Source organism: Bombus vosnesenskii, unplaced genomic scaffold, assembly GCF_011952255.1.
Source record: "Bombus vosnesenskii isolate JDL3184/JDL3185 unplaced genomic scaffold, Bvos_JDL3184-5_v1.1 scf7180000015717, whole genome shotgun sequence".
Lineage (NCBI taxonomy): Eukaryota > Metazoa > Arthropoda > Insecta > Hymenoptera > Apidae > Bombus > Bombus vosnesenskii.
Genome location: NW_022884119.1, coordinates 1 through 17658, shown reverse-complemented (window position 1 = coordinate 17658; position 17658 = coordinate 1). Strand labels below are relative to the sequence as shown.

The window sequence follows — 17658 nt, the reverse complement described above, 5'->3', positions numbered from 1 at the left end:
GAGTTTGTTACAACTAGAATGAAGAACGAAAGAGACGATGAAGACTGGGACAAAAAGGATTTGAAGGCGATTAATATAATTTATAGTGCAATATCGAACAGACAATTGGAGTATGTTAGGGAAGGAAAAACGGCGTATGATATAATAAAAAGGTTCGATGAAATGTACTTGAAAGAGTCGACGGCACTGCAGATCGTATGCAGAAGGAGAGTGGAAAACATAAGACTGGAGAACTACAGTGATTCAGCATCATTCTTTAACGATTTCGAAAAATTAATAAATGAATTAAAAAGTGCGGGCGCACAAGTAAGTGAGAGGGAAAAGCTGAATTACATGCTGAATACGTTACCCGAAGAATACAGCTACATAGCGGACATAATAGACGCATTGAAAGAAGAGAATCAAACGGTAGCGTATGTGAAAAATAAAATAGAGATAGCAGAGAAGAAAAATAAATCCAATCGAGGAGAAAGGCAAACCAACGCCTTTTCTGCAAAAAAGGAAGGATGCTTCAGATGTGGAAGATTAGGACACTTTGCGAGAGAGTGTCAAAATGGCGTCCAAGCGGGAAGCAGTAACGGCTATTGGCATGGGCCAATACGTGGTCGAAACAGAAGAAGAGAGAACAAAGGCAATACGAGCAGAGGACGTGGAAACTTTCATCGTCAATCAAGAACCGGCACGGGCGAGAATGGAAACTCAAGAGCAGGCATATGGACAGCAACGGCGCACGCAGCAAACAGCAGTGAGACGAATGAAATAAGTAAGAACGAACTAGTGTGGCTATTAGATAGCGGTTGTACCGATCACATAATTAATAATATAAATTATTTCGATAAATCTATCGACCTAAAAGAACCGGTAAATATATATTTAGGCGATAATAGACCGATAAAAGCGACAAAAGTTAGGAATGTTATAAGTTATTTTGAAGCATTCGGAAAACAAAATGAGATAAATATGAGGAAAGTATTTTACGCGAAAGAAATGTCCGCAAATTTGATTAGTTTAGGTAAACTAACAGACAATAAGAATACGGTTATTTCCAAACGAAATATTGCGAAAGTAATAGATGAGGATAATATACTTACAGCTGTAGCGTTCAAAGAGAATGGGACATATAGAATAAAAAGTATATTGAAAGGGAAGAAGCACTCAGTAAACAGCGCCGAACGTAGTGGTATGAGTAAAAAGGAAAGATGGCATAGGATGCTAGGACACGTAAATTTTAAATATTTAGAGATTTTGGGTAAAGAGCAGCTAGTGACTGGCATACCGAATGCATTTGAAAAGGAACTTTTGAAATGTAGGGTGTGTATAGAAAGCAAAATGCATAACTTACCTTTCAAAAATAATCGAACTAAGGCTAAGGAAATAATGGAAATTATTCATACGGACGTATGTGGTCCGTTTAAGACTACCGGATTCAATGGAGAAAAATATTTCATTTCATTTATCGATGATTATAGTAAAATAGCTAGGATCTATTGTATAAAATCCAAAGATGAGGTCTTTGATTCTTTCGTACAGTTCGTAAATGAAGCCGAAAATTTAACGGGCAAGAGGTTAAAAATATTAAGATGCGATAATGGTAAAGAATATTTAAATAATCGAATTTATAAATTTGCTAGGGATAAAGGTATAAGAATAAATAATTGCCGGACATGGCGCGTTGCTTGTTAGCGGAAGCGAAAGTACATAAAAGGTACTGGCCGGAAATAGTTTGAAACACCAGCTCAGATAAATGACCCTCTAACTTACCTTTGTCCTCATCGACGTCAGTGATTTTAAAGCTAGTTATAAGGTGCACTTCTCAGCCAGCGTCCACGGCAGTCAATATTATTTAACGGGTCTTGACGCGATGTAAAAAGGGAAAAAGGAGGAAAGAAGGAACAGGGAAGCAAAGAGGAAAAACGAATTTTTCATTTTCTCGAAACTGGATCAAGTTTCAGGCTGCTCGCCAAAGAGTCTGTAGCTAACGAGACAAGATTAGACAAACCACGCTTTAAAATCCCCACAGAACTATAAGAATCCTCGAAATCAATACGATTCGTCGATCCATCGCCTGATTAAAAAATGAGATAGGATGAAGCTCACTAGTCGGCCTTTGAACTTTCAATAGTGATTCTTTGTAAATGCTTGAAATTGACGCTTGGATTCCTTCCAGATTAACTAGCTTTGCCCCTCCCTCCCTTTATCTATTTTCTTAGATCGACTTAGACTGCCACAACATATTATCTTTCTTCTTTTCTTTTCTTTTCTTTTCCTTTCTTTTCTTTTCTTTTGATCTTTTAAAGCCCTAAATCGCTGGCTATTTTGTATACTATATATTTTGTACACTCAATTACTCTGTAAGTCATAAGTACATGTTTTACAACGTTATTTGTCATATTTCAGTTAAACCCCAGAAAAGCCAGAAATATATTTGCAGCGTGTTTTAACGCGTCCCTGGCAAAGATCTCAAAAACGAGTTGCGACACAATTTAAAGCGACAAATAGCACCGCGTGTCTCGTTGTGGTAACACACGGTTCGCCAGCTTTTTAAAAGCGCTCTCCGTTTGCTTTTTCCTCTCTTCCCTGTCTCTTCGTTTTTTCTTAACGAGCAAAACCATTTTCGCGAGGACGAGAGTACGGAAATGACGTACTGGCAATTTTGTTTTGTGATAATACAAGCAGCTCGGTTTCAGTGAATTAAACTTGGGCCCAAGCTTCTACTTATCCCTACCTTCCTTTCCTTTATTTTCCCTTCTATATCGGTTTTGCGGTTTTCCACATTTCCATCACAATAAACCATGTTTTTTCTCGATTTTACATGTTAGCCAATGATTCACGGCAAAAGCGTCGACTGTAAAAATATTTGTAGTTGCAATAGCAACAAGTATGTTTTCTCAAATAGAAAATATTGGAAGCGTACACGCTGGCAAAACAATTCATGAATAGCTCGTCCTCTGCTTGTTATTTGTTTCGATACTGTTAGCAAACAAATTCATGAAACATACTGGTATAGCGTAAAATGAACATGAAAGTTTTGCGTACACTTGAGAGCTGAACTTTGGCTGTTATACGTATATTATATATATACGCACACAGTTATGTATATGTATATATATGTCGGAGATGAAAGAACACTGGAGCCTTTGGAATTTTGGATAATCCCGCAACATTGTAACCTAGAGTCTACTATAGCTGTAATTGAACAATTGTAGTTATTCAATCCGATTGTAATTGTTCGAGAGTTGTGATAATGAGCTTGGGCTCGAGGCGACAGTCAGTCGCCGAACGTAGCCGCGTTCAATGGATGAACGCTTTGCCGGAGCAAAGGTATGGAGTAATTCTATAGCTCTCCTTAAAGGAAATATTCGTGGCGAAACGCGACAGTAAACATTCCAACGGTTTCTGTCCCGTGGCTCGCCACACGCAGACCCTATTCTTCGAGTAAAATGATTGCCAGATGTCAATTGCGTCTCCGGAGTAGATGTTCAGCTAGCCTGAGGGCCCGTCATAAATCTTAGAATTTAGTTGACTAAAGTCCTTCAAACAAACAGTCTTTGTCCCAGCTACGGGAAGATAGGAGAGACCTATTTTTCAACGAACGGCGTCTCCCACTAGCAACTTTCCCTCGAGGGCGGCTAGCATCTTTTTCTAACCACCGATATGGAGATTGACCAATTAGCAGCAACCAAATTCCCTCACCTTCTGAACGAAGGTTACCCTCGACGAATCCGATGATCTTGTGCCTTCAGACACACCCCATCATAGTTTTCCTCTGCAGCATCATCGCGACGGAGAGTCATTCTCTCGTGAGGTCGTATTAGCGAGTCTCGTAGAGTCTGTACGCTCGGTGGATATTCCACGTTTTCGCAAAGAGTCCGACTTAGATTTTTGTGAGCACGTACATCTATCTTCCCGTTGTCCGCGGATTCGTTATTGACCCTAAGACCAACATCACTAGTATCGCGAGTGTCCAACCGCCGCGATTGATTGCGGAGTCGGTAGCATCCATACTCGTATTAACAGACCGTACCTTCGTTATAACACGACGATGGCCGATTTCAATGAAGATTCATCAAATGCCCACAATGCCCTTATTCCTGACCCTTCTCCGACATATATAAATCTTATAAGATTATCAAGGTATTAAGCTAACCAGAGGGGGACATCCAACCAACACCATCGATTGCACTCAGCTTCTACCATCCAGTCAGAATCCACGCAATCTCCCGATCGCATACAACAAGACGATCCGAACTTTGAGGACAGGATATTACAGCGTATTGAAGAAAACCATACGCTAATCACCCGGATTATTGCCGCGGAGGAGGATGTCAGCAATAATACCGTATAGACCATATTAAAGAGAAAGAACGTACAACCACATATAGTTCGTAAACGGTACAAACGGTAGAATCGAGAGCGGAAGAATGAAAGACATGGCGTGTCTTACAGAAAATAGAATCTTACTAAACCAAGGGCGACTTCAACAGCACCACTAAGGTACTTTGCCATAGACCTCGGTCTCATTGAACGAGCAATGGAAACGATATCTTCAACAGATAAATTTCCTGTTGAAAATAACAACGTGAGTTCGTGCTCGCCATCCATATGCCGATGCGTTAGTTATAATGAATAATAACTAGAAGATAATCTTAGTTACAATCGATAGATTTAACACTAAACCTACCGACATTTCGTGTTACCTATTCCTACCAGGCGCGGTTAAAATGACCGCTGATTTAAAAAGTAATTGTTTTTATAATTTAACTTAAATAATGGTTAATTTATAACCGAATGTATATAAAATGATGATCTGTCAGAAAATATCGTCCAAATTCACTTTTATTTAATTTCAATTATAGACTTAAATAAAATTACACTTTAATTTATATAGAGATATCTTATTCAACTCCGCTGCATTTTTTACAAATTATCTTATTATCAAATGTACATTTGCCGCATACATATTTCCCGCATGTTGAACAGATTTTCAAATCTGTAGTTTTGTAAGCTTTACAATTTCTTACTTAACAAGTTTTTCGTGATAATGTATCTGAACTTGTTGATAGTTTTATAGCATGATTTTCTTCCCACGATTCTGTATACTCAATCGCGAGTTCCGTAGCTAATTGGAATAAAAATTCCTGTCTTGAAATATTTTCACCTCGTATTTAGTGGACACCGGTGCTGACACTTGTGTTTATCCACGCAGTAAGATCCGCGGACACACGAACAAAACCGACTACGAACTGTTCGCGGCCAACGGAACGCGGATCGCGACATACGGTACCATTACAGTTCCCCTCAATTTATCGCTACGCCGAGCTTCCAAATGGCGTTTTGTAGTGGCCGATGTGCAAGACCCTTGCAACAAAGGGCTCCTCGACACAACAACCCGACTATCGACGAAAGGACTCGCCGCCACGGCTGACGTGGCATCGATAAAAACAATCACCGAAGATTAAGATTAAAATCATTGATTATCTGTTAAGCGGTCTAATAAATTCGGTGTGCTAGAAGATTTATCGAGTTCTCCAGTTTGTAGTATATCTTTGGAAAGAATTATAATTTCGTTATTTATATACACATATCTAATCGCAAGATCTCAATTCAGCTACCAGATTTTCATAAGACGAGGTCATTGAATAAACGAGAACGCTTCAACGTTACATTTATGAGATTAAATAGTTTTTGTTTTTTGCTATCTTGGACACAAACAATGATTTTAACATCGATTTCTGCTTTTCGAAGTTACGTTGAAACAAGATTTACAATTTTACAAAGCTTCTCCCTAAAGCATCATGTTCATTGAAACCCAAAATTATTAATTATCGGTACGAATTTTTCGCATTAATGCTACCTAAACAAAATCATAAAGCTTACTTAGCAACTTCACAACTTCTCCTACGTTTTGCTATATCAACGACAGGGATGAAAGGCACTCCCGTACAATCAAATCTTCTTTTATACTGTATTTTTCCTAAACATTTATTGACATGATATAAGTCATATGCAATGCCTTTAACACTGTTGCCTTTTTTTAAAGCATGATATATCGCTTTTTTTACCTTTTATCTTTCAAGATGCAAAGAAAGGTTTAAGATATGCTTTATTCAGAACGAAACGTACACTTATATAGTTACAAAACGGCTGATGACTATATCATCAACAGAATACAGATTAGGTTGTATTAGGTTATCCAAAAAGTTTCTATTATGTCTGATCTACTTTGTTCTACAGTTATTTCTACATATCTTCTTATTCTATTTTTTATTCTACAGTTAGAACAAAATGGATCATACATAATACAATAAAATTTCCTTATAATATTATATATATTTCCTTATATTATTTCTATATTATTTCCTTATAATAATTCTAACTTTAATATTTTGTTGCATATTCATTTGCATGTAAAAGGACTTCTAAGAGTTTTGATATAGATTCGATTAATTTTGTTTGCAATGAATCTTGTGTTTTGTCCGTTAGAAAAGACCGACTTTTACAAATATTTTGGATGCTTCGTGTAAATGATATAACAAATGAAGCACAAAAGCACAAAAACTAAATTTATGTTCATTGCGGATACCAATATTGGTTACATACAAACCATTTTGCCATGTTATGGCATTTTCACGACTGAGAAATTAGTCAGACCTAATCTCCCAATAAGTACAAGAATAGTTTTACAGTTGTGCCAAAACTTATCACAATCAAACCCTGAAGCTGCAGGATACCATATTTATACCGACCATTATTTTATTTGTATTCCCTTGGCTGATGCATTATTAAGCACGAAATGTCACATAACTGGACCTATTCAAACTAATGGAAAATTTATTCCGAATAATATCAAAAATCGAAAAATTGCGGAAAATGATATCGTTGCCTACAGACGCAGACATATTACTACTGGCTTGGAGAGACAAACGAATCAATGTTGTAGCACTTGTACTACCACAACTATGAAAAACATCACTAAAAGTACACGAAGAGAAGGAACCAATATAGTGAAGCCAAATGTCGGATAAATTACAATAAATATGAGGTGGTTTAATATGCAAGTGCTCAAGAAATGCTCTAGATATTCAGCAATATAGTTTATTTAATAACCAACAGTCTACAATCAACGCTCCATGTTTTTCCACTATGTTTGCTTCGCTGTTACACTGGACCCTTCGTACTTCGCTGTTCAAGACCTAATGAATCTTTGGACAGATTCTTTTCTTTTCTTCCCCTTCGATATCCACACTACGCACGCGTTCGTTAGGTGTTCGCGACCGTTGCCACGTACGTCTTCTTCCAAATATTCGACGGAAGGACCGTAGGTATATCGATGGTACATTAGGCATGTCGGCCTTACACTTTCATGGTATAACGCTTTGTGTCGCGAAGGAGTCCGCTGTCGGAAGGAGTTCCGTCGTCGAGTGCCGCTACAAATATATAGGCGGTGTCGACAAAGCAGACCAGTATACAGCTACATACTGTTTTATACGAAAGTCCCAAAAATGGTGGCGGAAATTACTTTTTTGCGGATTGGAAAGATCAACAATAAATTCTTACTTATTAAATAACGCAAACCAGGAGAAAAAGAAAAAAACAAAGTAACGCATTTGCAATTCGTACGTCGCTTGATGGGTCAATTAATTGGGCATTTTCGTGACGCCGACCCCAAGAATACTTCATTAACTTCTGGAACAGCAGAAAGACTAAACGGCCTTTTACATGTCATTCGGCGAGATGATACAGAAGGAAGTAAAGATCGTGTGGTATATTGCAATCGGAAAATCAAAGGTAGAAGAAGAGAATCGATGTACTATTATGCCACTCGTTTGGTTAAACCGGCCCTGCATACACGCAATTGCTTCGAAAAATACTACACCGTGCAAGAATATGAAAGGAGTCATAAATGTAGTATCGTGAGCTGTTTAGCGCTGTAGATGCCGCTGCTGGGTACGCTTTTTTCTCATTTTTTGTATTGTGGAAGAAAAATCGGACTCCGGTCGCTGGGATTCGAACCCGGTTTCCGAACGTTCGCAACCTATGGCGCTAACCACTGCGCTGCCGTCGTCCGACACTAGTTAGCGTCAAGTGGTGGTATTTGCTATCGAGTACCACCACAGGCCTTTTCTCCACGATACTACATAAACGTAGCAGAAGTAAATACGTTTTCCTGGATTTTGACAAAAAATTCTGTTATATTCAAATAAAGTCCTAGTTTTTATAACGCAAATGTTTTCTCACATAGGATTAACACCAATGACTAAACGGATAACAGAAGAATTAAACGAAGTGGAAGTAATACAGTGCATGAAAATACTCTTGAAATCAAGCGAAAACATGAAAAGATCAAATTCCATACCCGGATTACCTATAGAAATCATCTAAAGCACAAAAGATAAAAACAAGAAAAAAGGATAGTAACATGGGGAACCAATCATCCTACAAAGAATTAGTACATTAAAATAAAAGATCAAACGCAACGGTGAAAAATTACTAGCGTTGCTGGAAAAGAAAAAGAACAGCAGAGAAACAAAGAGAGTGAATACGAAATTAGGAAAGCTTTCCACAACTTCATAAGAAACTACTGGAAAAGTAGAATGGAAAACATATCCAAATAAAAACCCAAAGAACTTTCACCATCGATTAAGTGCGTCTTCCGCTCAAAAAACCACAACATAAGTGATATACTCTGACACAACCAGAACGGATACAAATAGGAACTCATGAAAGCCGACATGTACCGTCACACAATTCAACGAAGACAATAAGATAATCATTATTGATAACCATGAGAAACTAAACATACGAACATAGAGAAATAACAGTTATTGTCTGGATGGCTATAAAGTATAAGGAGAAAGCTTAGGATATTGGCAAAGACACCTGAATTTCAACTGAAATATTCAGCATATACCGAATGGGTAAAACGGTCAGGGTCTGCTTGGGGGTACGTGACTGTTGAGCCGCATGGGCACGCTCCGCGTTACATAGACGAAACCTCGTGAGTATCTCCAAATAAAGGGCCTAAAAAGGCTAATTTGAGAAGTCATAAACTAATCGTCTATACTAAGAGCACGCATTCAAACAGTCCATATACAAAATAGCCACATAAGAATATATCAAGTAACAAGCATAATCGCACAAACAACGAACAAACGGAAGCAACGCATACGCAGTTGACGAGCCAGATTTAATCCTATCTAACATTTCCACAAATTAAAATTAGTTAGAACTAACCTTCAAAAATGAGCAATAAAAAAAGATTATCGAATTTGGTAGGATAGATTTAAAAGAACCTACCTACCACATTTACACATTTTTCACACATCTACTCCTGCAGTATAATATTTAACAATTGACTAAACGCCAACTACTTCTCGATTCTGGAAAACTAGAAAGGCAGTAGCATTAAAAAAAGAAGGAAAAGCAACAGTGATCCTGCCAGCTATACCGATCAATTAGACTCTTACGCAACATTAATAAAGTATCCGAATCTATGATAAATAACACTATATACATTGAAAATAACCTAATTCCGCTCACCCAATTTGGCTTTATACTTTAACATTCATAACGTTAACATAACTTTAACATTCATAACATTAACATAACTTTAAAATTTAAACATTCAACGATACATGCAATTACAAAATTCATCATATATCTCTTGGGCAAGAGACGTGAGTGATTAGGTAGATTAGGTATTCAAAGATTTAGAGAGGGCATTGAACGCATTCTGGCTGGATTTCTTTCCTTAAGCTCGAAAAAGAGAGCTTTCCACACCGCGTAATAAAAATAATTTGGAAATTACAAATTAATATAAGCAAGAAAATGATGCTTTTGTACCGACATCCAATTTGATCTTGTTAAGGGAAACTACTATATTCGAAATTTTAAGCAAAATTGACCTTCTTTCCCTCTCTGCCGTAGCTCGTTTCGTTCTTCCATTATAACCTTTTCCAAAATTTTCAGGGTTATTATTGAAATTATTAATTACCTAGCACTCCCATTAATTCTTTTCCCAATTTTTTGGTTTGAGACATTTTTTGTAAAAAAAATCTTTTTTTTACATAAACATATAAATTTTTACACGGGATTATTCAAGTATGTCAGATTTTTCTGCATTCACTGAAAAATAGCAAAAAAGTGCATTTGATATTGTCCGAAATTTTTTTGTAAAGTTCCTATATCTACTCCGGTAATTTCTGATGTTGTATCTGGATATTCAAAAAATTTTCGGGCGATATTGCCATTATTATTCTACCCAAATCCTCATGCGAGTTTATCAATGATTCAAACAAACTGGACCCTAAATTAATCTTAAATCCTTAGCTTCTTATCTTGTCTCTTCTGTTTATTTTCCGGGTTATTCCTAATTCCTCTATTTTTAGTCTAAAGCTCCATTCGCAAACATAAGTCGCAATCTAAATGTAAAAAAATTTCATAAATTTTAATAATAATAAATGCTGAAAGACCATATTTATAATTTTGTTTCATATTTTCTCCAGTATTACCGAAATCTTTCGTATTTTTATGACGAATTATGTACATTGAGCTGGACTTGGGACTTGTTAGATCTTGAGCAACTTTCCCATCGAATATCGTTAAGTGTTGATGTCATGGTGACAGCGATCATTTCTTCCGTGTCTCCGGCCAAGTCCGGAGCATCCAGAACTCCGTATGGTTCTGTTACTACCACTCGAGCGACCGTGCTCTCCTGGATGGCTTGGTAGAGCAGGTCTTGCGCCTGTCTTGTCCAAGTTGGTCTGAAGGATGCACATTCTCTTAATTCTCTTAAGTGATTGCTCCCATGGCTTCCTCCGCGTCAGCCTCCTTGCTCGCGTGCTTAGGGTCGGGGGTTCCCTGCGGCGACCAGCCTTCTTTGTTGCCACTTGCGACCGCAGATCCGCGGGTGGTTCCTCGTGTTTCCTTCTTCGGCGAGGAGGGAGGGAGCGAAGGCCGGTCCCCCCATCCTGTGTACCGATGGTGCCCTGAGAGCCTCGCACAGCAGACACGTCGGGTTCACGGCAGTGCATCTTTTGTCTTGGTATCCCGAGTCACCGCATCTGTAGCACAGGTGTCCCATATCCTCCTTGGAGGCGCATGTCTTGCTTATGCACACAATCTCCAGGAATCTGTAGCATTGCAAAAGTCTCCGCTTGATGGCTTTGACCTTCGCTATCGACTATTCTATGGCGACCTCCCCAGCCTGAGCCAGTTCCCTCCCTGCCCTGGTATCCACACAGATCCAAAACCGCTTCGAGCCAAGCGGATCTCTCCCAGTTGGACGTCTTCCGTCTTGCAACCACCCTCCTTCGCCAGGGTGTTCCTGATTTCCTCCTTGGTGGCCGGAATATCTATTCTGGTCACACATGCTTCCGCGGCTCGAAAGGATGTCGCCACGCGGAGATGGCTCGGATCCAGGATCCGAGTCAGCCGTGCTGCGAGCGCGGCGGCCTTCTCCCTTTTCAGGTCCTCATAGGTCCTGAAAGGTCAGGTCCGGTCAAAGTTTTACGCATCCTTACCGCTTGGATATCGACCTCAACCAAAGGCATGTTGTCCTTGTCCGTGGTCGACACCTCCGCGTAGGATTGGCCCGATATATCCTTCAGCGTGATCGTCACTGCCGATGTTTGTGGTGTGTTTGTGGAAGGTAGCTTCTCTCCTGCTCTTCGCACGTTCTCTGATCCTCTCTCCCATTGGGCGCGCAGAATGACCACTTCTACCCGCACTTATCACTACCACCAGTCACTACCACTTTCAAACGGCCCGCGTTTTCGGCGCACGTGCCAATATGGCTGCGTCCGTGTAGTTCCCCGGGTGACTCGTGCAGCGGCGTTATTGTTGCGATTCCAAATATGGCTTCCTTACTGCCATAACGTCACACGCGATTTCATTTCACTTGTAATGTCCTTTCCAGACCGAATTCTGCTAATTCTTATACCTACTTTTTTCATAGGCACTAGCACTTCACTCGGATTAGCTTCCTTTTCCAAATTCTCCAGTTTTCCTGGAGATTTAGATCACATCTACATCTCCGTCCTAACTCCCTGTCCACCATGCAAACAACCCTCGTCGCGTTCATCAACCGAAAGCTGGGTTCAGTAACTTAGCGTCTAGGAAAGAGTCTTTGCACTTGTCGCGTTGGTGACTGAGTTTTGACCGACTGTCGTGCTATTACGGAGGGAAGCTTGTTATGGGCGTATTTAAAGTACAAAGAAAGCGGATTCGTTGATCACATTTTTCGTTAGAAAAGTGAGGGTAACTTAGAATGGATGCTTAGGTTCATTGAGTGTCTGAATAACGATAGGTGGATCTTCGACGGCCAGGCAACGAGGGTGAGGATTATCTCACGTGATGTAACGCGGTTCTTCGCCACATATAGCAAATTTCTTTTTATGATTAGTATTTTGGTTCATGCATACTTGAAATATAATTACGATGTAATTTTCTTAAATTACTAATTGTCGTTTGCACGTTGCATTAATTTCTCTAATGTAATTTCGCGTACCTTTAACTGTAACTCAGTTCTTTCGGCACTTAACGAGAGAGCCGAAAATTTCGTCGTTTTGAAGTTTGGCGATCTCGATAATGGTTGATTGCGTAATTTCGTGGTCTTGATAAGGATGGATTACCTACAATTAATATGCCTAAAAATAACTACAAACATTGTGAAATATGCCCACCTTGATATTCAGGACATTTATTATTTCATTACTACTACTACTTTTACTATTTACTACTTTTACTATTTATACTATACTTTTACTATTATTACTTTCCGAGTCTGTAATATCAGCAACATCTTTCGTGCTCCTTCAATTGTTCATTTCCGCAATATAGCGCACCATACATCAATCTTAGTCGCATGCATTGGTATCTCCCAAATTTCTCCAAGACTGTTAGTGGTACATGTTCGGCTATTCTACCAGTTGATATGTCTGTCTAGATGAAACCATATCTTGTCGCTGAAAAAAATAACATATCTAAAACATGGTCATTTTTTTCTTATAGAAATACTGGGAATTACCGATAACAGCGAATATGATGTTTTTTAGTTATTTCGGACTATCGGCATTTTGTTTCATAACCGATATGTAAGTAGTTGCTTAACAGATATGTAAGTAGTCTAGAATATATATTATCATAATATAATACATAACCGTCACAAATGAGTAAGTAAATTTTCATATCCGGAAGATCCTTAATGAAAAACAAACGAATATTATATGATAGTTTCAGTGATGAGAGCAAGAAATATGATGGAGGCAATACAGGTTCATTTGAAATTACTATTGGGTTGCCCGGAGAATTCATTCCAATTTACATTCCGATTCTATGTACATTTATTGAATTATACAAGTGCCATTTTGTTCCACAACCTTTCTTCATCTTTCACGCAATTGAAATATTCCATTCTTCCAAAACTTCTAGGATTTACGGCGAAAAACTTTTCAATATGAAATAAAAAAAGTGATGGTTCTCTTGACGAAGATTGTGATAATTCTCATAATAGATATTTGGAGAGAAGCAAACATTGATCTCTTTTACGCAATTTTACCGAAAAAGAAGGACTGATATAACATCAATAGTATAAGTAATATAAATCTTAAAAGGGGAAAATAAACAATTTTTAACGTCCGATTATTTAATAAGAGGAGTATTCAACGCTCCTTTTCTCTCAATCTGTTTGGCAATTATTTTATTCACTAATTTTTCTAGAGCTTCAAATATGATCTCACTGCGCTCAAGACTGTCAATAGACAACGTGCATAGAAAACGCTGATGCCACATAGTCAAAAAGGCTTTAAGTGAAAACATACATACATGCCTGTATGAAAACTGCAATTGCTCACGACTATAGTTTCGACTTGGATTTGAGAATCCTATAAGATATCATTTTAAACTATCCTAATATATAGTGCACGCTGTCCCGCGTATCTAACAGATATCTGTAAAATGTCGGTCCTACTAAATTAAACTCAGCATTAGTTTATAGTAGTAAATCTAGGTATCAGACATTTGCACCGTATGAAGAAAGTCCATCGAACTCGGTGTATTTATTACCGTTACGAAACATATATACTATAATAGGAACACTCCTAAGATGATAATGCTTGAAGGAAAACACGCCAGGATCGCTGTCTTTCAAACCCATTCAATGAGTAAGTGACGAATGAAGATGCGTATTAAAGTTATGTTCAAGTACCCGTAAAGTGGTGCGACGTTCGGACAAGTTTGTTCGACGAAGATCAGTTACGTACTCTGTTCGCGGGTGACGAAATGATCGCCTAAGTGGTTGAAAAAGGAAGGGGAAATAAGGAGAATACAAAGAATTGATGAATGTAAGGAAGAGAAGCTAAATCTCAAAATAAGGAGCAAGAAAAAACAAGCTACTTACGATGAGACCGTTGCTGATCATCTGTTCTCGATGACAATTGTCTCTGCCACCGACCTTGTTGAATATTTTAGCAGTTGCAGTATGTTTGAGCATATTATATTATATTTCGATGCACACTACCACTTCCACCACTTATTTCTGTGACTATGACTGAAGAACAAACAGAAGATACTTATCGTAAATTAAATTTAAGCAAGAAGACACTTTTTGCGATGTTAACTCCAAATAAGAAAATATGGATATCAGGTTGTCAGTATGATTAGAAATAGGGACGTGTAACGAATCTTCTTTTGGATTAGACATTGCTGTCATGCAATAGAGAAGATATTTACTAGTACAAAGATGATTAATACAGTATTGGACAAGTAACCGTGATAATCAGATACTCGAAATGCTAATGGCAATGATCCTAGGTTCAATAACGAATCCGCGGTCGACGGGATGATAGATGAACGTGCTCACAAAATCCATGTCGGGCGCGTAATATTCACTGGTCGTAAAGCCTTTCCCGTCCCGATGATGTCACAGAGGAAAACTATAATGGGTTGTGTCTAAGGACACGAGATCATCGGATTCGTGGAGAGATGGCTTCGTTCGGAGAGTGAGGGAAATGGACGTTGCTGTTAATTGGTTAATTTCTATGTTTTTGGTTGAAGAAGGATGCTAACTGCCCTTCAGAGAAAGTTGCTAGCGGGAAACGTCGTTCATGAGAAAAGCAGTAGGTGATAGATTCAGGGACTGTTAGGATAAAGACTGTTTGTCCGTTTGAAGGATCTTAGTTAACAAAATCCTAAGATTTATAGCGGCTCCTCAGGCTAACTGAACATGTACTGTGGAGATGCATCGACATCTGATAATCATCTTGCCCGAAGAATAGAGTCTGCGTGTGGCGTGCCACGAGACAAAAACCGCTGGAATGTTTACTGTCGAGTGCCGCTACAACTATTCCTTTTTAAGGAGAGCTATACAATTACTCTATACCTCTATTAGGTAAAAACGTTCATCCCCTGACCGCGGCTACGTTCGGTGACTGGTTGTCGCCTCGAGCTCAAGCTTATTATCATAAATCTCGAACAAACACAATCGGATTGAATGACGAAAATTGCTTAATTACGGCTATGGTAGAATCTAGGTTAAAGGGTGAAGGGGTTTTCCCAAAATTTCAATGGGAAGGCTCCGGTGTCCTTTCATCTCCGAGATATATATTATACATTTTATATGGCACGGTTACTGACAGTTATTGCGTTTAGCTGATGTGTGACGGATGAAAAGAGAGAGAGTGCGTTTCGTCCCGGGACTACCGGTCTACTCGTCAGTAAGTCTATGCCCGGTAGTCCCTGCCTTAGACGTAGAGGGAGTCTCGCTAGGTGCGGTATTTATATCAATCTCTCGTATATTCGACCGCTAGCGAGTAAGACAGACAGACTCGTTGTCGTCGTAGTCCTCTAGTGTTGGCGGTTGGTACCCGCGGATCGCCCGGGAGGTGTTGCGCCGCCTTGATGCCTCGACCTGTCGGCGTCCTGTTGATACCGATCCGCCACAGATGTTATCGTGCCTCGTCCAGTAGATATATCGAACGGTACGTGGATGGCGAGGTTATCGGCCGACCCTCTTTACGGAGTAAGGCCAGTCATCCGCCATGCCTGGGAATAGACTCCTTCCTTCAGACACCTCGTATAGAGGCGACGAAATTTGGAAGACATAACCCTCACTATTTTCACCCAGACCCGGCTTGAGACTCTGTCCGGATCCGGCGCTACGTCGCGGAAGGCCGTTCTTCTGATCATCTCCTGCAGCTCTTCCTCCGTGACTTGCCATTTGTCCTCTCACTCCACTGTCCAAGATGTTGTTCGTGTTTGCCCTGGTGCGATGTCATCTTGTGGGGGGAAAAGCATCTTAATGACTTCCAGGAGCAGCGCCGACTCCATTTCTGCCGTCACCTGGAGCGCAGGGTGGGGCGGAGGATTGGGCGACGCTTTCTCATAACTGCTCTATATGGGATCCCTCACGGATCGGACTTGACTGCTTCGACGAGGTCCAACTAAGCCCGGGCCTTTGCAATCTTGATCTGCCTCTACAACAAGCATCACATCTCGCGATTCGCATCGTAGCAGTGAGAAATCTCTTCTTCGTTGCGAAGGCGTCTTCGGCGTACCCTCTAATACAGCCTTTCAGTCTGAACACATCCCATCCTCAGCTCTGCTACATCAAGGATCCGCCAATAAACGGCACCCCTCCTTACATCAGGTGTGGATCGCGGCATGTATGTGTCGCATACCACCGCCATGTTTAGACGGAGGCTCTCAGCTTCCTCATCCATGCCTGATTCCCTCGTGGCGGCATCCACCCCAGGTAACCGCTATAGCGGTTGGATCCTGGAGTGGATCTCTGCCCCTCTCTTTGACCTTCCACCTTGGTGATGAGTGTACACGTCCTCCGCTCTGAGGACTGCGGTCGTCACCTGCGGACGCCATCCCAGGTCTGAAAATATCATCTACCTACATAAATATATAGAGATGGTCCGAGAGTGACTCAACCTCCTCAGCCACTTTCCAGCCTGCGACCCGTGTAAACGGGTCGGGTGTCGTTCACCCTGTGGAACCCCTGTTCACCAACAGGAGCCCAAGTTCCACAGCTAACTATGACAGCGCCAGCTTGCATGCATTCGTCCTGGGGTTCCCCCATTCCATGGAGTGAGCTTTGAAATCCCCCAGGACGAGCACTTGGTGGGGAAGGAATCGGCTTACGCAATTGCCAACCCTGTCTAAGAATTGCTCGAATGCAGCCCGTCCGCTGTTGGGCAAGATGTACATACCCGTCACCACCATTCCTGCCCACTCGAGCGATTCGAACGTGAAGAAACATATGCGATTACGAAAAGATTTGAAAGATCTCACGATCAAAAAATTAGAATACATTCTGGTTGAAAAGAAGAAACCAAAACCATTAAGACTATACAAGCCGCGAATTGAAGCAGTGTGTGTAAAAATAGAATTTGTAATTTCAAACGACGCCGTTTTATAAATTCAGAATTGTTATGAAGTTTCCTATGTTCTTTACAAATAGGACGGTAAGAAACATAAGACCGTGTCCAGTGAGAAAGCTGAACCAGAAAAATTGTTGCACAAGAATGAAAAAGAAATAAAAGCTACTATGCGTAAAATACGAAGAAACAGTACTTTCTTAACTAAATTACAAATATGACAACAGAATAAGAGCGATTGTTGAAGTGGTTACCACTTCTAAGAAAACTCTACATC

General features: G+C 39.9%; 1 protein-coding gene across 1 annotated transcript; it reads left to right on the top strand.

Moving 5' to 3' along the window:
- The first annotated feature begins 6536 nt into the window (after window positions 1-6536).
- Window positions 6537-7025, top strand: LOC117241345. Its single transcript, XM_033507287.1, has one exon. The coding sequence runs from the start codon at window positions 6537-6539 to the stop codon at window positions 7023-7025; it is 489 nt and encodes a 162-aa protein (XP_033363178.1).
- The last annotated feature ends 10633 nt before the right edge of the window (window positions 7026-17658 follow it).

Coding starts and splice junctions, on each gene's coding strand:
- LOC117241345 (XM_033507287.1), top strand. CDS start 6,537: ATGAAGCACAAAAGCACAAAAACTAAATTTATGTTCATTGCGGATACC.